Source organism: Lactuca saligna, chromosome 9 (assembly GCF_052625555.1).
Source record: "Lactuca saligna cultivar CGN05327 chromosome 9, ASM5262555v1, whole genome shotgun sequence".
In the NCBI taxonomy this organism is placed as follows: domain Eukaryota; kingdom Viridiplantae; phylum Streptophyta; class Magnoliopsida; order Asterales; family Asteraceae; genus Lactuca; species Lactuca saligna.
In genome coordinates, this window is record NC_136425.1 from 51,770,723 (window position 1) to 51,794,741 (window position 24,019).

The 24,019-nt window shown below is 34.7% G+C and overlaps 2 protein-coding genes across 2 annotated transcripts; both read left to right on the forward strand.

Moving 5' to 3' along the window:
* Positions 1 to 10,264: 10,264 nt before the first annotated feature.
* Positions 10,265 to 13,354, forward strand: RCF3 (RNA-binding KH domain-containing protein). Its single transcript, XM_078973543.1, has 8 exons — positions 10,265 to 11,210; positions 11,300 to 11,776; positions 11,867 to 12,115; positions 12,200 to 12,448; positions 12,553 to 12,632; positions 12,714 to 12,822; positions 12,916 to 13,042; positions 13,151 to 13,354. The coding sequence occupies exons 1-8, from the start codon at positions 10,485 to 10,487 to the stop codon at positions 13,165 to 13,167; spliced, it is 2,034 nt and encodes a 677-aa protein (XP_078829669.1). The 5' UTR covers positions 10,265 to 10,484; the 3' UTR covers positions 13,168 to 13,354.
* Positions 13,355 to 20,460: 7,106 nt separating this feature from the next.
* On the forward strand, positions 20,461 to 23,805 carry LOC145018407 (Tetratricopeptide repeat (TPR)-like superfamily protein). Its single transcript, XM_078976296.1, has 9 exons — positions 20,461 to 20,674; positions 21,116 to 21,340; positions 21,525 to 21,765; positions 21,846 to 21,996; positions 22,347 to 22,569; positions 22,659 to 22,750; positions 22,831 to 22,966; positions 23,035 to 23,366; positions 23,449 to 23,805. The coding sequence occupies exons 2-9, from the start codon at positions 21,117 to 21,119 to the stop codon at positions 23,697 to 23,699; spliced, it is 1,650 nt and encodes a 549-aa protein (XP_078832422.1). The 5' UTR covers positions 20,461 to 20,674; position 21,116; the 3' UTR covers positions 23,700 to 23,805.
* The last annotated feature ends 214 nt before the right edge of the window (positions 23,806 to 24,019 follow it).

A 24,019-nucleotide genomic window follows, 5' to 3' on the forward strand; every position in this document is an offset into this window, starting at 1 on the left:
AACTCTAAATCTTGGATCTAGGTTTCTCTATTGTACATGCAATTCATCCAAGACTTACAAACCCTAGATCTAGCATACATGATTTGAAATTCACATAAGAAAACAGATCTAGATGAATACCTTGATTGTTGATTGTAGATCTTGAAGCCTTGAGAACTTTAGCACCTCAAATGTTGTGCCTCTAATGAATCACAAACACCAAAAGCAATTGGATGAAACAAGAGAGAGAGAGAGAGAGGAGAAATTCGGCTCTAAGACTTCTAGGGTTAGGTGTAACCGAATTCTCATGCCCAAGGGGTTCTTATATAGGTGTAGGAATTAGGGTTTCAGTCATTATCCTTATCCGGTTACTTAGCCACCAAACAGCCCATAAAATAATTCTAGAATCCCCATTATAGACGAATTCTTAAGGTCTTATCCTTAGAATTCGTCCACCTTATCATTTAGGGTTTTCTTGCCTAACCTTGTAACTATCATATAATTACAATTCAGTCCCCTTAGTTCAATTGACTTCTTTTGATCACAAAATTAATTCTTAATTAATTCTTGACCAATGTTAATTAAACAAATATGATTTTTATTTTAATACATTAATCTTATAATATATTAATAAAACATAATAACCATTTTCTCTATTATTCCTCCAGTCAAGTTGCTTTGGTGAAGGCAACCCAAAAGGACCATGCACAACCGGGTCAAGTACGTACCAAACATGTTTCCTTTGGTTTTTCTGAAAAATTCGTTATCCAAGAAAATCCCATATTTTCCTATATGTGAGTTAGTTATTCGTTTATTCTACAGTTTGATTAGGAACAGTTCATTATCTCAGGAAAAACCCTTATTTTCCTATATGTGAATTTGTTATTTGTTTATTCTACAGTTTCGTTAGGAACAATTCGTTATTCCAGGAAAAAAACCGTTAGTTTCCTATATGTGAATTTTTTATTCGTTTATTCTACAGTTTCGTTAGGAACAATTCGTTATCCCAGGAAAAACCCTTATTTTCCTAAAGTCGTGGTTAGTTCTTGGTTCGGAATGCTATGCCCTAGTATCTATCATACTTGTCGTATTAATTAGGTATTCTGTTATCCTAGTTATCTTACACTCGAATGTCGAATATCTACTTTACTTAGCAGTATTTTCGAAACTCTGTCGATATCCAAAGGCGTATTTTCGTATTCGTTTTATTCGTATTCGTTTTATTCGTATTCGTATTATTTGTATTCGTTTTATTCGTATTCGTTTTATTCCTAGTTGTACTTTCGTCATTCTATTACTATCCGAGGGCGTATCTTATTAGTATTAATCCTAATTAATGATTAGTATGAATTCTTCGTAGATTATGAAATATAACATAGATTATAACACTTTGTCAAGAAATCTATGATTAATCTGAAAGCTAACTTCGCAATTCGAATTATTGGTTAATACGATTTTTCGATATTAAAAACATACAGAATATAAACATTTGAACTGAAATAAGAAGTTTGAGTACAATATTTCCTTGTACTTTTGCTTGTATCCCCCCTGAAAACATTTGAAAAACACGGAAAAAGAGTAGGGGTATGAACTCACCGGTCGAGAAGCGTGTTGGTTTGGATGCTAAACGTCAGTTCGGGGGTTGAACGCGTGCGAGGTTCTTATGTAATATGAAAAGATACACATTTGTATCTAATTAGGCTTTGTCCTATTAATTAGTTGAGGATATACACTTCTAGTCTCGAAAACACTTCATTTCAAGTGTTTGGAGTGATCCGGGTGGCATCTATGGATGTGTAAAGCTTGGAATTGGAGTTTACTCTTCAAGAGTAAACTTAGGGGTAAGCATGGTGCGGTTTAGTGCGGTTTTCAGATCAAACCGAACCGCAAACCGCATGGTGCGGTTTTTTCATTCTTAAAACCGCTGTGTGCGGTTTTGCAATGGTTCGGTTTTTCGGTTTTTAAATGCGGTTTCGGTTTGTATCGGTGCGGTTTCGGTTTTTAAACCGTGTTAAGAATTTGGTGCAGTTTTTTTATGTTTTTTTGTGCGGTTTTTTAAAACTGTAAGAACCGAAAACCATGTGCATATAAGCTTGTATTGTGCTATTTTTTTAATACATTCATTTTCAGCTCAAAACAAAATTACATAATCAAAAATTGTAATTCGCTTAAAATACAACTTGTGACGACTCTCACAAACTAATTAATGATTGAAGGTTGGTAGATTTTGACTTAATTTGTTACAAGCTTATTACATGTAATCGATTAGTACCTTTGGCTAACAATAGAACATTTCTTTTGCACCCCATATAGTTTCATACGAACACAAAATAAACATATAATAAATATATTATCGTTTATAACTATTTTAAATAGAATGTATATAATATACATTGATTGATTTATTACTATACACGCTTGCGGTGCGGTTCGGTTTTGATGGACCGGTTTTTAGGATAGAAACCGCACCACACCGTTGACCTTCGGTTTTTGCAAAAATTAAATCCGCACCATTGGTTTTTTCATCGGTTTCGGTTTTTCGGTTGCGGTTTATTGCGGTTTTGACAGTTTTTCTTTAGTTGGTTTGGTTTTTGCTCACCCCTAAGTAAACTCTTAGAGGAGTTTACGGACCTAATGATCCACTCCCCATGAGTTTATGGCCATAAACTCATGGTGGGGTGTTCTAGGGTGCTAAATGGTCTTACAACTCTTGTGGGTTAATACTAGGCTTGGTTTTAAGGCATTGGAAGGTAATTTGGACATCCTAAGGACCATTTGAGGAGTTTACGGTAGTAAACTAGGAGTTTACGACCATAAACTCTTATGTGCCCACTCAAAGTGTGTTTTAGTGGTCCTAGGTCAATCACATGTGATTCTAAGTAATTATACAAGCCTTGGGATGAATTTAGGGCATCATTTGACTAAGATATAGAAGTTTACAGCCCAGGAACCTATCCTTGGGGGCTTTACGGCTGTAAGCTCCTATGGGAGTGGTTTTCATCAAGTTTAAGGCCTCTAACTCGTTTGTGGTTGCTTCTAGACTTTAATCCAAGGCTTAGGAGGTGTTTAAGGGGCATCTTAACACCTAAAAAGGAGTTTACTGCCCAAGAAATGGTGTTTACGGTCCAAGCATGTGCTTGGGCTGTAAACTCATGGTTACTACCTAAATGATGAGTTCAAGGTGTTCTAAGTCCAGTATGGTAAGCCCCTTAGTTATATCTAAGAATGACATAGTGCGGAAATCCGGTGTGTGTGTGTGTGTGTGATGTGTAGCTACTGTGCTAGCTCCTCCCTCTTTGCTGAAGAGGTACCTGAAACAAAAATTGAAAACTGCAAGAACGAAGCTCAGTGAGTTCCCCCATCATACCACATACCACATAACTACATAACTACATACTGTCGGGCAATTCTGGGGTGCCAACCTACCCTGTTCGACAATTTTGGGGTGCCGACCTACCCTGTCGGGCCATTCTGGGGTACCGACCTACCCTCCGGCTTAACTCAATCGGCTACGAGGACTATTTCACCCCAACTACTACCACATAATCACATAACATAAACATACTGTCGAGAATATCTGGGGTGCCCGACCTACCCTTCGGCCCTTATGACCGTAACATGGGGACTATTCCCCCTACTACCTATCATCATATCATGCTGGCACATAATCATAACAAATAGCACATATCAGATAATTATCACAAATACAATCATATCTACTATAACTCTTACTAGTGGATCGACCTTGGTGCCTTAGACCCACTTCTACTAGAAGGTAACTCACCTCAATGTCGTGAAGTGTCTGATCTGTCCTTGATGTCGGGATCAACTCCTCTCAACTACTACACATAACAACCTTCCTTCATTATCATTTCATACACTTGACCCCTTTCAAGGTTCAGTTTAGGTCAAAGTCAAAGTCAAGGTCAACACCCTGGTCAAAGTCAACATCTGGTTTACTCGACTCGCCGAGTTGACCCACCAACTCGCCGAGTTCCATAATCCTTAGAATGCTAAAAGTTTCGACCCTACTCGCCAAGTCTTTCAGGAGCTAGCCGAGTTCTCCTTCATGCAAAGTCGGGACCTTCTACAACTGTCTCGTCGAGTTCATCCTTGAACTCATCGAGTCCTGTTCCTTGTAAGTTGGCACGTCTAGTCATGGACTCGCTGAGTTCTCCATGAACTCGTCGAGTTCCTCTTTATGCAGTTGGGACTTAGTATTGAACTCGCTAAGTTCCATGATCCTCAGGTTCGTAATGAACCCAGTTGGTCGAATCTTCTTCCAACTCAACACATTGCTCATTATCAGAAAAGGTTTGGGGGAAACTGCGACCCGACTCGCCGAGTCGTATGGGCGACTTACCGGGTCCCTCCATGTCTAAAACTATCCAGTCGATTTTTCAGTCGGCATTAATGATCCCAAAACATAAATCTAACCTCCTAGGGTCCATATTACACGTAAAGTCACAAACTTATCGTCCATGCATGGGTCTTCAAGCTCAAAAGACCCAAAAATGAGGTCACAAGGTGCATGGGACTCCCATGGCCATAAAGTTGGCACCTTTATGCCATGGGAACCCTCAATAGTTCCAGATTTGAAGCTATACCCCCCCCCCCCCTTAGAACCACAAAATCCCGAAAATGGCTCTACTAAATCTTATAAAAGGTAGAAACTAGCCCTAACTACAGATCTAAGAGATAGATGGTCAAGGTTGAAGCTTTTTACCTTAAACAAGCTGGAAATGTGCCAAAACTATTGGATCTACTAGCCTTCTCTTGATCTCCCAAGTCTCCTTTTTCTTCTTAGGCTTCTAACACATACAAAATGGCACAAGGAGCTCAAAATCACTCAAAAATTGATTAAGGTTTCGTGAGGATGGTATGAGGGTGCTGGTAGGGGTGCAAATGAGCCGAGCCGAACCCAAGCCTGGCCAGGCTCAACTCAGGCTCGTTTAAGTTATATAAGGCTCGAGCTCGAGCTCGGATCGATTCAAGCTTCCTTGTACTGAGCTCGGCTCGAGCTCGTAAAGAATTATACAAGCTCGGCTCGGGCTCGGGCTTGACTCATTTTTTATCTGACGTGTCTAAATAAGCCTAAGCTCGACTTGAGCTCGTTAAGAAGCTTGTTTACTAATACCCTAAATCCATAATTCCCCTAATATGTTTTTATTTTAATATATTCAAATAATATTAAATTATATTATATAAAGGCTCGTTTAGGCTCGCGAGCCTAATCAAGCTTAATGACATAGGCTTGAGCTCAAGCTCGTTTAATAAACAAGCTTAATATTAAGCTCGATCTCGGATCGGGCTCGTTTAAAATCGATTTCGAGTCGAGCTTTTAACAATCCGATCTCGAGTAGCTCGCGAGTAGCTTGGCTCATTTGCACCCCTAGGTGCTGGAGGCTGTAAAGGAGGAAAGTTAAGGTGTTTAAATAGGGTGCAAACCCTTAAAATTAGGGTTTCATCCAGAGAGGCGTACTCGTCGAGTCGGGGCATCCGACTCGGCGAGTAGGTTCTTCCACCAGCGTCCAAGTTTCACCTCGACTCGACGAGTTAGGGCCTCCAGCTCGCCGAGTCGCAGAGTAAAAATGCAAAAATTCATTTTTAAAGTACGTATCAGGAACCGGACGCTACAATTACACAACGAAACATTACCCTTGCATGTTTCGCGCTTCATAATTGTATAAGAAGAGAGGGACTACGTGATGAGTATTTTTAACGATATGATGAACCAAATGTATCGGTTCGAAATAACAATGCAATCGTTGATGATAATGAAGATAAGATTCCAACACATAGTACTGCAACGGACCGTGAATATATGACCCAGTTACGGGATGAAATTGCCGAGCAATTGATGCAAAATATCGAATGAGAATTATTAAAGTTTGGTTGTATAAAATTTATTGCAAAATGTTATTGTAAGATTAATTTGGTTGTATGAAATTTATTTCAATATTTTAAGACTATAATTATTAAACTTTCTGTGTTTAAAAACCATTTTCGGTTTATTAAATTAGTTTATTTTAATTTTTTAATGTCTGCAGCAGTCTGCAGATGTTAACAAAAACAAACACGCTTCTTATTACAGTCTGTAGCCGTTTGGTCCACCTCTTCTACTGCAGAGGTTTGTAGAGGTGGTCCGTAGACTTTATAAATTTTTGTTTCAGAAAAACAAACAACATCTAAAACACTGTTCCTTGAGTTCGACACTTGTTCTTAACATAGCTATATTATTACATGATTAGGTATACTGTCTAGTGTGTTTAATAGTCTAGCTGAAAGAAAGTAGGTTTACAAATTTAAAATTTGAATAAATAAAACACACATTAAAACACACGTCAAACATCTCCTCTACTTCACTCTGGATGTCGTCCCCTGAATCATCTTTAGTTTCTGGCTCGTATCCTACTTCCTTCTTGCTAGGAGTCTCTCAAAGTGCTCATATTTTTCGGATTGAAAAGTGTTGCTTGACTCGTCGACCGTCGTGTCTTTCTTTTTGTGGAAAGCGGATTCTGGATCTTGAAGTGGTGGAACTAATGAAGTTCTGGATCCTCGGGTCATAAATCACCGAAACAAAACAAAAAATAAATGTGTAAAAACGAACTTAACAAAAACTAAAAATTGATCAAGCAGTTCCCACGGCGTGGCCAATAAGTCCCATGACGTGGCCAATAAGTCCCATGACGTGGCTACTGAATAAACAAAAAAAATCAAATAATGCAGAAAAATAATTTTTTTTGTGGGTTTTACCCCACAAAAGTATCGAATAACTAAAAGTAATTAAATTAAAAATCAAATAAGTCATTCCCCGACAACGATGCCAAAAACTTGTTGTGAAAAACTATACTTACCAACTTTTAAATTTATAAACTTAACTAACTTAACAAATTTATGCACCTATAGGCAGTGTACCTAGTTGGATTACTGAATAACTTAGGTAAAGAATTGGATTCAATATTAAAGAGTATTTTCGTTAGATCTGAATCCCCCTTTTCCCTATGGTTGATTTCTTATTAAATTAGTGTGGTTGGTTACCAAATTATTATGCAACTAGTTATTATGATCAAATTCTTAGTTATTACAAATTTATGATTTACTATGTTATGATCAAGCACAAGTAAACACGAAATCGATATTAAGATGAATTTGGCTAAGTACGATAAATCTAATAGTTACTTTTCTATGATCAAGTCAAGCAACCAAAAACAAATTATAGATCAATCATGATTTCTAACACAGTTAAAGTTACTAGCTTTAATTACCTAATCTAAGATTTGTTAAACCATAACTTCAACAATTTAATGATCGTAAACCACTAGGTAATCAGTTTCATGCAAATAGAATGATCATCTAATGCACAAAAATTATATCAAAGCAATCAAAGACTAGAACTCAAACATGTGCGGTTTCGATTCACCAACATTATAAAAACCAACAATAATTAATCATAAAACCGAAATCAACACACAGTTCAAAGGTTTCATCATCACCAACGAAAGTAAAGGGGTTTTAACTCATTACCATATCAGAAAAACACATGAACTCAATGCAAATAAGACTAGACATAATTTAATCTAGCAAACAGAAAGAATTAATGTTGTTTTCTTCTAGATCTCTTCAACTATTAAGCTCCAATCGATTTTTGATCCTCTAAGGGTTTTCCAAGGTTATGTATCGCAACTCTCTCCAAAAAATCGGCCAGAAGTCTCCCAAGTCGACCTAAAACTGAATATTTATACTTTCCTTAAATTTGCTTCCCACGTCGTGGCGAATAGGCTCCACGTCGTGGCAATCTGGTTCTAAGCATATTCTCCAAGGCGATCATATGATCGTGAATATTCCTCTTAACTGCTTCCATGGATTTAGAAGAGGAGATCACACTCATTATATCTTGGATTATCATTAAGGATGATATAATTATCACTATCTCCCCCATTTTATGTATAGATCACTTCCAATCCACTTGGCAAATATGTTTCACTATGAATTAAGTCCTACATTGTATTGAATAAAAGAAGAAGTGGCGACTAAGTTTAATGATTTAACAAGAAAGGTGAAGATCTTCAAAAAACAATTTTCACAATATTGACAATAAATTATCAGATGAGGATGGAGATATAATTTTAGAGGCGGCAAGGGAACAATACATAATCAAAAGTTATCGGGTCGACTTTGCACACGAAGACATTTGAAATATTTTAAATGTGTACCATATTTCTAAGTTATGTTTTGTTTTGTTATATGTGGAATGTAATAAAAAAAAAGGGAAATAATAGTTGTCTTTCATCATTTAAAGCCCAAATCCAAACATAATTAATTGCATTAAAACTCAATTATTCCATTATATAGAGATTAAAAAAAAACCTCATGTATGATATTTCCCATTAAGAAGGATGCAGAAAAGGATGCACATATGTCGTTTGGTATGCAACTTGATATCCGTCTCCAATAAAGTTGAACCGTATCGTAAATTTCTATGTATGTTAAATAATTTATGACTGCCAAAGCATCACCGTACGCTATACCACGATTGCACCATTTCCTACATGTATGTGTCCAAAGTTGCAGATGTAGAACACAAGTTTTCCTAAAATCTATTACTTGCAAAATCTTGGACGACATCTTTCTTGTCTGTCACCGAACAAACTTGTACATCCTCCTGTGAAACACCATCTCTGCATACGAGGTGAGTGCACTAGTGTATCCCATGAAAAGGAAACATTATGATTTTGTTCATTTTACAACTAAATAATATTTTGTTATTTTTATAGTATTTTACCTCTCCAGTCATTGCGTTGAATAAAAATTCATTGAGTCATGGACCGATTCAACGAGCGTTGTCATCGGTAAATTGCATTCATGAATCGATAACATGTGGATGGATTCCGGAACATCAATATTAAGTACAATCTAATGGATGTTAGGGAAAAAGGGATATTGCCCATTTAGACTGAACGATATTGGCAGGCCACTCACATGTGATAGGACATAGTTGACGAAAGTTTTATTGAAAATCAGACATTATATACAATTTGCATGTCCGGCAGAACAAAGGATCAAATGTGTTGTTTTGACCAACTCGTAAGCACATAACCATCATTGCCACATTCTTACAATAATACCCATGATATAAATAAGGGAATACTTGATTTAGGGAAAAGTTATCACATCGTCCATATTGGTTATGAACCCCAACATCCCTGAGAGCTTCCTTCAACCTCATCAAGAACTAGGTAGAAGAGTCGATACTATTTGTCACGCCCAGACAAAACGCTATATGTAGGGTTTGGTTGTTTCCGTCCATAGCAACCGCTATGAGCATTGTCTATAGGTAATCCCCTCTTAGCAAGACACTACCTATAAAGATGACAGGTAGCATGCACGTGATGAATGTATGAAGCTACATTTTTTTTTGCATAATAAAACAATTAATTGTACAAACATCAAAATTTTCAAATAAATGATTAAAATTTGAAACAAAATTATCTTACCACACATCTAAAAGCCACAAAACAAAGTTGAACATGATTCATAACATATATATTTGTGTAACTATGGAGTTCATTTATTCAAGGTTGTGAAGGTAAGCAAACAAGTTAGCAAAAAATTTCTTCGTTTTCACCATCTGAGAAACTCATTTTGAAATAGTTATAAAACACATTTACAAATATTTGGTTGTAAGTGAAAAAAAAGAAAGATGAAATACACATGCTATGTAGGGGAGGAAATTCTTCCTTTTCGATGCCCGAAATACGTGTTTGAAAAATACAATAACAGTCTATATATTCCTGATGTATAGTCTGAAATGTCAGTCAAACATGTACATGTATAGTTACAATATATAGCTATGCATTCCGAAATCCGAACTTTACCAACCCTGCTAATAATGGAATGAACTACTTCAAAATGATCTAATTCCAAAGAAAATGATCATATATTTTCAAATGTGAGTAAAATTGATTATTCTTATTAAATTAATTGTTTTATTAAATTAATTGTTAGATCACTTAATTTTTCTAAAAAAACATGTAAAATAATGGTATTTTTATAGAAAATAAAAATTGGATTATCTATAAAATCTATAAATAGTTTCCATTTATGATTATTTTAGTGATTAGTTTAACCATATTTGATTTCCATTTCCTACGAAATTTTACGAAACAGATTAGAAACGATAGGTCAAAATATAATACAATTAATAGTCGTTGATTGATCACACAAAAAAAATAAAAATAAATAAATAATAGAGATGTGTATATATATAGAGAGAGAAAATCTCACAGTTACCAAACATCTTAAAGCCCCAATTGGATTTTCAGATCACATCAAGCTCAAGTGAACTCTCTTTCTCCCTTTCTTTAGGGTTTCAATTTTCAATCGACTCCTCTCAGTTTAGATAGACTACCTGCATTTGACGCCACAACTTTTTAGCTCAGATTTACGAAGATTACGGACTTTTCTTAACAATGCCCTAAAATTTTGATTTTCGATTGTGAAGAATGATGGATAGATCAAGATCTAAGAGGTACTATTACGATCAGGACTATGACCACATGGAGACTCTACCCAGAACAAAGCAGCGGTACAATAACAACTACAGCGGCGGCCATCATTACGGTCCTAACAACCATCACCAGCGACGGAACATCGGTGGTGGCGGTGGGGGTGGAGGTGGTGGTGGTGGTAGTGGTGGAGGCCGGAAACCCCAAGATCCTTCATCTCTTATGGTTACTACGAGCTACCGGATCTTGTGTCATGATGCTAAAGCTGGAAGTGTGATCGGGAAGTCCGGGAGCATAATCAAGGCCATAAGGCAACATACCGGGGCTTGGATTAACGTCCACGAGCTGATGCCGGGAGATGAGGAGAGAATCATCGAGATCTCTGATACACGGAGGAGGGATCCTGATGGGAGAATGCCTTCGTTTTCCCCTGCTCAGGAAGCTCTGCTTTTGATACATGAGAGGATTTTGGAGAGTGATGGGGGTGGGTACAGTTTAGGGTACGGCGGAGGTGATGACGATGAGGATATGTATAGCTCTCGGCTTGGTGTCAACAGGCTGGTAACAAGACTGGTTGTCTCCAGGATGCATGTAGGTTGTTTGCTTGGGAAAGGAGGGAAGATTATCGAGCAAATGAGGATGGAAACCAAAACGCACATTAGGGTTCTACCTAGAGACCACACAATACCGCGATGTGTTGAAATGTCTGAAGAAATTGTTCAGGTTATAAACCCTTCAGCTTTTGCAACATGAAAAATCATCTTTTAACGACTCAATAATAACAAGTATGTTCTCTTCTCTTCTGTCCACAGGTTGTTGGTGAGATGAGCTCAGTGAAGAATGCAGTAGAAATTATTTCTTCACGATTGAGGGAGAGTCAGCATCGTGATAGAAGCCATTTTCATGGTCGGCTACAATCACCTGACAGATTCTTTCCTGAAGATGATTTTATGCATCATCCAAATAACATGCCACGTAGGCCACCAATGGAAGGACCTAATAACTATGGATCACGTTTGCCCAACAATGGCAGAAACTTTAATCATGCTTCACGTCCATCTAGCTATGTTAATGATACTGGAGCTAGTCCTCTATCTGACAATGCTCAATCCCTTTATGCAGAAGATCTTGTATTTCGTATACTTTGTCCAAACAATAAAGTCGATAGTGTTGTAGGCCAATCAGATGGATTTATGGAATTGCTGCAGAATGAAATTGGTGTTGATGTCAAAGTTGCTGATCTTGTGGTCGGATCAGATGAACAAATCATTATCATCTCTTCAGAAGAGGTACTTGTTTATGTTTTCTCCATCTTTATATGAACAGGAAGTAACAAGATCAATAAAGATGCTTACTTTAATTGTATATTTGTACTTTAGGGCCCTGATGATGAGCTATTTCCTGCTCAAGAAGCTCTTTTGCACATTCAGACACGAATTCTTGATCTTGTTCCTGAAAAAGACAACATTATCACAACTCGTCTTCTACTTTCATCTGGTGAAATTGGATGTTTAGATGGAAGAGATGGATTTTTATCTGAGACAAAGAAAATGACTGGTGCAGACATTCAGATTCTACCCAGGGAAAATCTCCCACAATTTGTATCAGTTAATGATGAACTTGTACAGGTCTGTTGGCTACCTTTAGTATAATTATATACTATTTGAATTTCAGAGAGGGGAAATGACGACAATACCCTTGTTTTTTTTCAGATTGTTGGAGAGATCAAGGCTGCTAGAGAAGCTCTTGTGGAGGTGACATTAAGACTGAGGAGTTATATATTTCAAGGGTTTTTTCAAAAGGATGCTTCACAAGTTCCTCCCTTTCTTGCACCTAGCCCTGGGGGTAGTGCTTCAAACCTGGAAGCAGCTTCTAGCAATAACACAACTCCTCGTGAAAATTATTCCGGAAATGACCCTACCACTGCATCCAACCAAAATCTGCAAACTCTAACACTAAAGGTAACCAAAATTGGGCCCTGTTTCTCTTTCATTACCCATTCAGACATTTTATGCATACATGACTTGATGGGTAAAAAAGGAAATAAAAAACTTTTGTTATGCAGAGTACTGGTGGATCAAACAATGAAACTGTAAATCAAACCGAAAGTGGAAACCGTGAAGATACACCATCTACAGTAAACAGGTAGTGTTGATGTTTCATTTTTCTAATCTCTTCCCAAATTACCCTTTTTTACATATGAGTTTGGTTTCTTTCTTTTTTTAGAATTGCTGTACCACTAGTTACAAGGAGTATTCTGGAAGTTGTGATACCAGAATATGCAGTTCCCAAGCTCATAACAAAGTCAAGAAATAAGCTTGCTCAGATTAGTGAAGTAAGTGAACTTTTTATATTAATTATTTATATTGTTAAAAATGGTTAAAAGTGATTTTGACTTTTTATGTTGACTATTTGCATGTGAAACAAGCTTTCGGGAGCCAATGTGAAACTGATTGATACAAGTCCAGAAGCAACAGAACATATCATTCAAATATCTGGTACCCCTGAGCAAGCTGAAAGAGCCCAAAGTTTGCTTCAAGGATTTATTTTGAGCAGTATGTATTTTTTATTTAATATAATATCTTCAAAATATATTATATATTTGTATGTATGTATTGTGTGGTTTTGATTTTTGATTATTGTTTGTTGTTTGAAAAATGCAGCCCAAGAAGACCTATAAAACAAGGAGGGATAGTAGGTATGTGAAGGTACTTGTGTCCCTTGTAGATGAGTTAGTTATATTATAGGATTAAGATACAAAATGAGCACCATAGTAGTAATTTTCATGTTTTTTTTTTTTATTAATGTTTCTGAATGATTGTGGTGTATGTTTGTATTTATGGTTAAAAAAGATTGTGATTGATGTGTGATTGGGTTCATACTGAGTTTTTTGGGCCGAATTTTGGTCAGTTTTAAAAGATTGTAAAAGTTTTTGGAAGTGTCAAAAGATTCATTTTTATAAGTGTAAAGTTGTTAATTGTTTGTATATGACATGTAAATGAATGCAATTGACAACAATGGAAAGTAGTAAAAGAAAAGGTTAGATTAGAAGTTGTGACTAATTAGTTGGCACGTGTAGACAACCGAGTTTGGTGGTTTGTGTTGATTTTCTTTAAGGGTTCAAAGGTGTTGAGTTTTGACTTTTGTTGGGTGGTCATTCTTACAATGTTGAGGGTTATTGTTTTTATTACTATTATTATCATTTGTGTGTGTAGTGATGGAAAACCGAAGCGTGACTATATTTGACTCAATAGTAGCAAAGTCTTTTTCTTGAAATTCCTAAAGGTTAAAAAGTAGACGTAGGAAGTCTAATGCATTTTTGGATGGAATGATTAAAAACCACACAATCACTAAATTGTAAGGTGTTAGTTTAATATATGGATCCCTATACAATAACTATCGGTAGGTGTGGTGGCAATGTGGTCTTGTATATGTCGAGATGTATCGGTTTTCCTTCAATGAAAGTTGATACCTTTGGTTGGGGGTTTGGGTTCTTGGTGGAGTTATGCTATTTGCTTGTTAATTTTCCTTTAATGAAAGCTATTTGTTTTTTCGAAGCGAAAATTTATGCGGATTATATTTACAACCCTCTGTAACAGAAGGGGTGAACTAAACGGCTGTAACATTTAAAAAAAGTTCTGAAGTCTGCGGATCATATTTGCAACTCTCTGTAACAGAAGGGGTGGACTAAACGACTGTAACATTTTAAAAAAATGTTTGTTTTTAACGTTTGCATATTTGTAATAAACTGATTTTATAAAATTAATATAGTTTTTCAACACAAATAAAGTTTGTAGTCTTACATTATTGAAATAAAATTCATTACATTTTTTTTATAAGAACATTCAAATACTATTAAATACTTTTACAAATTAAATGAATTAACATTAAAATTATATCGTTTTAGCTAAATAATATCCTTGTGAATTGCTTCAAGTTGCTCTTGATTTGGAGTTCCTTCACAAAAAGTTGATTCAACACTTGGAGAAAGAATCTCTTGGTCCTTATGAATTGCTTCAAATTGCTCTTGATTTGGAGTTCCTTTACAAAAGCTTTGATCCAACAATTGGGGTAACATTCTCTCGGCTTCACAAAAGCTTTGATCAAACAATTGAAGTAACATTCTCTTGGCTCCTGTTTGTCTTTGCTTCGCCTGCTCCACAGATACAAGTATGATTTCAAGGAGCATAAATACATCATATTTACTAGCATACTTCTTATTACAAAAATAAATACATCATATTTTCACATTTTTATAAAGAAATTATCGAAGATGTGCCAATAGCTTTGTAATAGCATTGTAACAGGCACAAGCAAAGACCATTTGACTATTTGCATTTGTTACTAGATATGTGCCAGGTAAGACCAAACGAAATGCAGTTAAATTAAACTTCAATATTCTCTTAAGCATTTCATCGAGCACCTGTAGTGCACAACTTGTTTTGATATTAAATTACCACTACTAGATGTATACAAATCTACCCCACTCTTTAGACATCCAATTCAATAAAGAAAAGAAACATATATAAGGTTGGAATTAAATCAACATAACAAAAATCAAACTTTTCCTTAACATTCATCAAATCAGAAAATTGACTTTGAGAAAGTCTATATATTTCAGCAAATCATGAAAACCATTTCTATAAATCATAAATCAAAAATCAATTTCAGAAATCAGTATAACAAAAATTAATTTCAGGCTATGTAAAAAGAAAAGGGCATGTCGATGATTCACGAGGGCTGTGATGACTAAGGAAGGTTGATGTAGTGACTGATTACATGTCATTCTGAAATTTCATTCTCTTATTTATATTGATGCATTCTAGATTACATGTCATTCCGGAATTCCATTTGGACTGACATCATTCATGTATGCCATAGATTGCTGACTCACAGACTCATGGACACATATTACGGACACTAACATTTTGGATACCTATTTCCAGACATAGTAAATTTTGTTACAATTTTCTAAGTTGTGGAAACCAATATAAATATGTATTAGGATTTGTAATGATTATTGTATAAATGTTAATGAAAAGCATTGTCAATTTAGATAACCCTACCGTTCATTTTATATAATTAAGTTTTAAAAGACATTACAATATTTAAAATTAGAGTACATTTCCAAGATAGCCCGAAAGTTGCTTACGGTGCAAACTAGCTGTGTTTACATGATTTTCAAACAATTCTAGGGATGAGCATACGACCCATTGGACCGGAAAAAACGAGACCGAAACCAAACCGAACCAAATATTCTTATAAGTGGGCCGAGTTTTGGGTTTTGTTTCTTAGAATTAATAGGTTTCGGGTTTGGATCGGACCGGACCCAGAATAAAGTTTTTAAACCAGACCAGACCGGAAACCAAAGTTTATTAGTTTTTTTAGTGACGTACATTGAATGTTGACATCTTTGTGACAAAATATTAAAATCACCATGACATTTTTGTGAGAAAATAATTTTTAAAACTAAACACAGAGAACCACTCCGACCAAACTTGTAATTTATCGTAATTTTTTTTTTATAAAACTATATTAAATAAATAGTATTCACATTTTCTAAAAAGTCATATATTTAGTTTCTAATATTTTTTTGTTGGTAAAGATGGTGTATGTGTGGTTTTAAATTCTTGCGATTGGTCCTTATGGTTTGGTACCCGAACTTTGATAGAAACCGCTAACAACCAGTGGTGGAGTCAGAGTCAAAATTAAGGGGTACCCCAAAAATTAAATTGTATAATATACAATAAGAAAAAGATAAAAACTACAATTTTATTAGACTTAAAGTTCAACTTCCATAACAAAGTTACGTTTTAAAGTTCACATCTTCGTTCATTCATTTTACGAAAGCCATTAATTATATTTTCAGTCTTAATATTTTTAATTGCTTCATTTTTTACACTACAAATAAATGTACCGTTCATAAAATCTCACATGAATCATACTCAAGTTGTTGTTGGTAAATACGGTATTAATGGTTGCTTTAGGAGTAAAAGAAGATGTGTAATGCCCGTTTCGATTTTCGGTATGTCCTTTTTATAATAATAATAATAATAATAATAATAATAATAAATAATAATAATAATAGTAATAATAATAATAATAATAATAAAGTATATCAATTTATTTAATATAAATGGGATTTATATATCCTAAGGGGGTATTGTGCTAATTTTAAAATCATTTTGCTAAAGAATTTAGGTTAGGGGTAGATTCTATCATAATGGCATCTTCAAGGACCAAAGTTGACGTTTTTAGAAACTGTTTTGTCTATTTCTTCTCCAAACAGCAAGCAGCAACGTAGTCCTTGGTTTCTTTCCCGTTTTAGCACCTGCTAGACTCAGATATCTGAAAGTAATCTATCCTAATCTCTCAAATTCCTCATCTTCGACTATTATATCGATTACTTCCTTCTTTTTGGTTGTAAATCCCGAGATCGGTCAAGATTCCCTCTCTTGGTGGCCATAGCTAGGGCTTGAGAAGAAGTTGTAACACTCAATCTAAACATCACACATGTTTTACACTATTTAAAATTTTTCGATGGGTATCCCAGACTCTACATTGAATCCTCCTGTGTAAACAACACTGCCGAAGTCTAATTCGGCTCAAAACCCGAAACCCCATTTGGTACCCAGAATCGGACCGAACCGAAACCGGACCCAATACACCTAAACCGGTCCCGTTTTCGAGTAAGGTAAATGATTTTCGATCTTCGAGTTTTCAGTCCGAGTCTGGCCCATTGCTCATCCCTAAATAATTTCATGTAGGTCTCAATTGGGCTGAACCCATTATTAGTCATTTGGATTAGATCTTCTGTTGTTACAGTTGTCGTACATGCTTTTTCGATGATGTCCGTTGTGTTCACAAACTATCGTATATCAGTATATATTCAGATTTCGTAATGAGGAACATTTGCATATTACACAATGTTAGTTTTCTCCGCACCTTGGTTGTAGAATACGGTAATGAGATTTTCAGTATTATCATTCGTTGTTTCACATGTTGATAATCAAAAATCATTTTTAACGCATTCGTATCAACAAGACATCGTTGCTTGACTTTAAGATGTAGCATTTCATATTCTATTAGCAACTCATCATTATCAATCAAGTTACTAAATGTTGGAGACTGAAAATAAAATATATTAAAATACGCATTAAAAACCAACTTGCATAAACATATCCAAAATTAAGACTAACTTGTTGGAACGAATACATAACAAAAATTATTAATTTGCAACTACTCTATAATAACAAGTTTGTTTAAACTTGTTCCGGTCCCATTTTTCGGAGTTCTATCTACATTCAATTTAAAGCTTTAACATTTTTTGATTTTTTTTGTTAATTTTATAGTCACTTTTAGTGGTTTATTATTATTATTATAACTCAACATCTTGGTTTTTATCTGCAAAACAAAATTCCAACAATAATATATTACAATATAAATAAAATAAAATATCCATTAGAAAGTTTTGTAATTTGATAATTTATCGGGCGTAATGTTAAAAACTCATGTAAATTCGTCATTATGAATACAACTCGTCAGATCATCTCCGATCCATCTCCATTTTCTCCACAAAAGATGGAGTAAAAAATAGGGTAAATATTGTTTCATCTCCAATCCTACTCCATTTTTTTATCCCATTTTCATCCCCAAAAAATATATTCCTAGTATATTCTATTATTCCAACTTATATAGATTATCAAACACACCCTTCTACTAATTTAGTTTTAACAAATATATAATCAATATTTTCACTACATTAATATTAAATACAAAAGATTATATTTATAATAAACTTATAAATAAATATTATACATGCATTTATGAAAAATATTATACATACACACTTTTAAATAAATATTATACATACATTTATATAAATATTAGACATATACACTTTTAATTATAAATTTTTGTAAAATAGGTTATCGTTTTTTAAAATTTTAATATGTTTTTAATTTGTTATATGAATTTGATGAACAAAAAACAAATTTTATATTTATAATTAATTAATATAATTTAATATAGAAAAAACATCATAAATGGTCCCTATGGTTTCCCAAAATCTGAAGTTTAATCCCCGTGATTTAAAACATCATAGATGGTCCCTGTGCTTTCAAAACTTTTGACGATTGATCCTTATTGCTAACTCCGTTAAATTTGTCTATTAATTGAAGGGCATTTTCGTCATTTCACTACTATAGGGACCATTTATGATGTTTTCACTTATTTTTTTAAATGGAATAATATGAAGATGGTCCCCCTTCTCTCTCTCTCTCTCTCTAAAAAAACACAAGACCCATCCATTTCTCACCTACTCTTCTTCCCTTACCCAACATTATTCCATCGGATACTCCACTGTCACCATCCCCGTCGAAGACAAATATCGACACAATCATGTGTATTTTAGTCAACCAAGCCTTCATGGTGAAGGCATAGAAGACCTATTTGACTATTGTCGATGAAACCCAAGTGAAAATCAATGACAACCCATGTGAAATCGGACATTAAAATCGACCTACAAGAGCCATCTTGACTGAAATCCTTACCCTCTTTAGTTTGCTAGAGGTGATGGTGAGATTGATGCTGACCATAGGGCTCCATTTGCCCATAAATTACCAAAAAAAACAGAGTGAAAGCCCTCTGTTGTGAACATTTTTGTTGGCCAGAAATAGAAACAAATTGATTTCCTTTCTTTTTTCTTGAGTCCGACTAGCAGGTTCCCTTAAAAAAATCGATGTATGTTTATTAATTTTACTGAGTCAAACTTAAAAGTTTTGAAATTCAAATTTCGATCTTGATGGGATTTCACCTGAGACTCAAGTTTCTTAACCACATTAGATTACCGAAACCTCCAGAGATTTTCTGGTGAGCTTGTTTGTAGAGAGATCAATGATCTCAATGTTTCAATGCTTGAAATGAATCTGAGATTTCACCTGTTAGATGAAGGCGAAGACTAGTAGTTATATGTTGAACTTCTTGTTTCTTGTTAACGCACCTCAGTTTCCGATCTTCCATAAAATCGCACGGCTCCAAGCTCTTCTTGGTCCAACAACAGACTTCATTGATGCGTATGCTACAACCTTTACACGGTGAGAGCATTTATGGTTCAGGGTATGATCGAAAGCTGATCTTTTCATGTTGAGGGTGTTTAAAGCACGAAGGAATCAAAAAGCGAGATGGATCTTAAGGGAGGTATGGTTTTTGGATGTGGGTTGAGGTGCAGACATTCTGAATCAACTTATAGAATTAGTGTTGTTTGGAAGAGAGAGAGAGAGAGAGAGAGAGAGAGAGAGAGAGAGAGAGAGAGAGAGAGAAAGAGAGAGAGAGAGAGAGAGAGAGAGAGAGAGAGAGAGAGAGATAAAGAGGGTGGGACCCATCTGCATTTATTCCATTTTTTTTTAAAAAAAAATTAAGTGAAAACATCATAATTGGTCCCTGTGGTAGTGAAATGACGAAAATACCCTTCAATTAACGAACAATAGTTAACGAAGTTAGCAATAAGGACCAATCGTTAAAAGTTTTGAAAGCACAGAGACCATCTATGAGGTTTTTAAACTACGGGGACTAAACTTTAGATTTTAGGTAACCACAGGGACTATTTATGATGTTTTTCTTTAATATATAACAAAATAGTATAAGTATTAAATATCATATTTAAATTATAATTAGTAGGTAAAAATAAACTAGAAATGTACAAATATATAAATAGAGGGACTAAACCGACAACGTAAAATTCATCCATATTTGGAAGTAATGAACACTATAAAATGATATTTGGTGATGCTATTTATCTTTTCAAAATAGAGGAATAAATGGGGAGTGTATAAGAGGAATAAGGAAAGAAATTGAGGAAAAAATGGATATGTATCTGACGAGCCCATTGGGTATAGTTTGGCCCACAAGTTTCTCAAATATCAAAAAGCCCATGAAGCCCAATGGAGCATTATGCGACATGAGACACCGGACGAGATAACAGTTCGCCACAGAACCGCCATAGTCCACCGTCTAAAAGGACGAAACCACTTTTCCTTCTCGTATTCTCGTCGAACCTGTTACAGATAAGTGTAGGCGTGTCTCCCACGCTCATATGCGCGCTCACACTCTGTTTCTTCTGCTACTTATCTGCATTAGTCTTCTCGGTGGTCGGAGTTATTGCCAATTTTGTCCTGAATTTTTCGAAGGTAAGTAATTTAGGCATATCAGTGTATGTACTTTTGATTCGAATTGGAGTTATCTAATTGAGGATATTCTATTTTGTTAATATGTTGTTGATTTTGATGATTTTGTGATTTCGACTATCTTCATCAACTCGCAGCTCAATTACCAACACTTGTGTTCATTTTAGAAATAGAACTTGAAAATTTTGTGTAAATTTTAGTGCAATAAATATCTATTGAAATCTAGAGATACTCTGGAATATTGAGTTCAGACGTGCTGATTTTCAACGTCAAAAATGATAATGAGCTGTTTCGGTTCTGAATTTCATGTCAATTTTTAAGTTGGAAGTTATAGGTTATAGTACTTAACATGTTGAGAGTTATTTAGATGTTATGCTACTACTGAATCATATGTTGTCCTGTTGTGTTTGATACATATGAGCATTGCACTCTTGAAATTTTCAGGATGAGTGGATTTTGTCCAAGCATTTTCTCAGACTTGTTACAGATACACATTCCTAGTTTCTATCTTCATCCCCCAAAAGCAAAATGTAACACGAGAATGAGGCTGTATGTGGTTCCTAGTAAGATGTTTAGATGTTATGCTACTACTGAATCATTGCATGTAGGCATCACCTCAAATGAAACTCAAGTTTCTCCCATTGTTACTGATCCAGATAAATCTCAAAGGTACAAGCTCACATCTTTTTGTTTTGACAAACCATGTTACATTTCATTGCTTTTGCTCATTTTATATATGAGTTTGCTGAAAGACTCGACATTTATACTTTTGCACAATTAGGATTCTAGTTTTAGCCTTCAGGTTACTATTCATAGATGCTAGCACAGCTAATATGCTCTTTAATGGCTGAAGCAAACGTTTGGGAGATGATTTTGAAATGATGTTAGAAGAACTGTTTTCTGAAATCAAAAGCATGATAAGTTTGGGGAACAAAAGCGATGCTCTTGATCTACTTGAAGCAAATTATGAAGCTGTGAAGGAACAAATGGTTGCAGGAAGGAAAAGTATAGAAGAAGCTGCTATTCTGGATGTCATAGCCTTGGGTTACATGGCTATTGAAGATTTCAAGATGGTTGACATTATCATGAATATGGTAGGTACTACACTATTTTTTATAACAAAAAAACATTTCTATTATCTATCTAACTATATATTTTTCTTCTAAAACTTTAGTTAAATGAGATTGTACATGATTTGAGTGATGATGAGCCTCTTCTTGATTCGATACTGACACACATGGGGAGTATGAACTCAGCTTTAGGAAGGTTTGAGAATTCCATGCTTTTATACAAGAGAGCCCTTACAATTTTGGAGAAAAATCATGGTAAGTCTCAAAAAGTCAAATTTGTTCTTTTGATAGTCATGTAATTTTTTTTATGTATGCATCATTATACTTCCATTTTTTTGACATTTAAGGTAACTAACAATTGAAACCTGCTAATCGATGAGAAAGACAAATGGCACAAATATTGTCCATGTAGACAATGACCGTTTTGTCCTTAGGCATAAAGTACTTGATAATATTCATCTTTTAATCAAACCCCATGATGGCTTGCTGCTTATTGACTTCATTCTTCTGCTCTTACAACAACTTTTTATTTTTCAAAGTTTTACTTCTGTTTTCCTTTTCCAGGGTTAATATGGTAATTTGGGTTTTGTATTAACTTTTTTTAGGAAGTAATAGTAAATCTCTTGTTATGCCATTATTGGGAATGGGCAAGGCTCTTGTTTCTGCTGGAAGGGCAATAAAGGCAATTGACATTTATCATCGCACTATTTCCATATTGGAATCTAACATGGGAGCAGAAAGCAAGGAATTAGTTGTACCCTTGAATGCCCTTGGCAATCTTTTAATCGAAGAAGGAAAAGTCAAAGATGCCGAAAATACTTTTATGAGGTAAAAAATTTTATTTCTTATATAACAAAACTCAATTTTTACCTTATTTTAACTTTTCAAATCACTCATTTCTACTCTTAAAAGCTTAGAATTATAGCCATACATACCAATTTATATGGAAAAGACGATGATAGAGTTGCAATGGCTATGTGCTCTTTAGCCAATGCAAAGTGTGCAAAAGGCAAGTTATTTTGGTTTTGTAGATTCATTAAAACTCAGGGACCAAAAATGTAATTTCCTCAAAAATTGTGTTGATAACAGGAGATGCAGAAGGAGCCATTGACTTATACACAAATGCTCTTCGGATGATGGAGCATTCAGAAAACATGAATTTAGATGATATTGTATTGGAGAAGACAAGGGTAGAATTGGCAGAGTTGCTTCATGTTGTAGGAAGGTATAATATTTATAACTGATGTGAATAAAACAAAAGTTGTAATTATTTATTAACATTTTTATTATTAGAGCAAAGGAAGGGAGGAAACTTCTAGAAGAATGCTTATCCATCACTAAAAAATACAAAGGAGAAGAAGATCCAAGTTACATAACTCACCTTACAAATCTAGCAACATCATATTCACGTTCCAAAAACTATGTGGAATCAGAGCGCCTCCTAAGATCAACCTTAAACATCATGAAAAAAACTGTGGACCCCGATGACCCATCCACCACCTTTCCTATGTTACAGCTGGCAGTAACTCTTTACAACCTTAAACAAGACAAAGAAGCTGAACAACTGGCAGTTAAAGTCTTGCACATTCGTGAAAAAGCATTTGGAAATTCCTCTTTACCAGTTGGTAATTTATTATTTCTGTGATTTTCTCGATAGTTTATTGAGTTTATAATGGAATTGAATATTATTAATTTTTAAAAATTCAGGGGAAGCGTTGGAGTGTTTGATAAGCATTCAAAAGAGAGTTGGAAGAGATGATGGGGAGATATTAGAGATGTTGAAGAGGAATTTAAGGATACAAGAGAGAGAATTTGGTGATGAAAGTGAACAAGTGGTTGAAACCTTGAAGAAGATTGTGTTTTATATGGAGAAAATGGAGATTAAGGATCAAAAGTATCCTTTTCAAAGGAGATTATCTCTACTTAGAAATAAATTTAAGCAACAACTTCAATATTAATGGATTTTGTTGTTTTTTTTATACGTGTTATATATTCGAAAATTTTGTACAATTGCCAAGTTAGGAAATATAGTTATAACATAATTCTATGGATATATTAGTATTATGATCTTGTTTCCATCATTGTTATTTTAGTTTTCTTGTTTGTGATTTAACTCGTTTTATTTTATAAACGACTTGTACAATGTTAATATACTGATTTTTTATATACAAAATTAAATTCAGACAATTTTTACAAGGTGGATTATAAAAAGTCACGTTGTATTTTGCTCAGTTTTGGGGTTTATAAAGTATGGTCGACAGAAAAATAAATTGTTTTA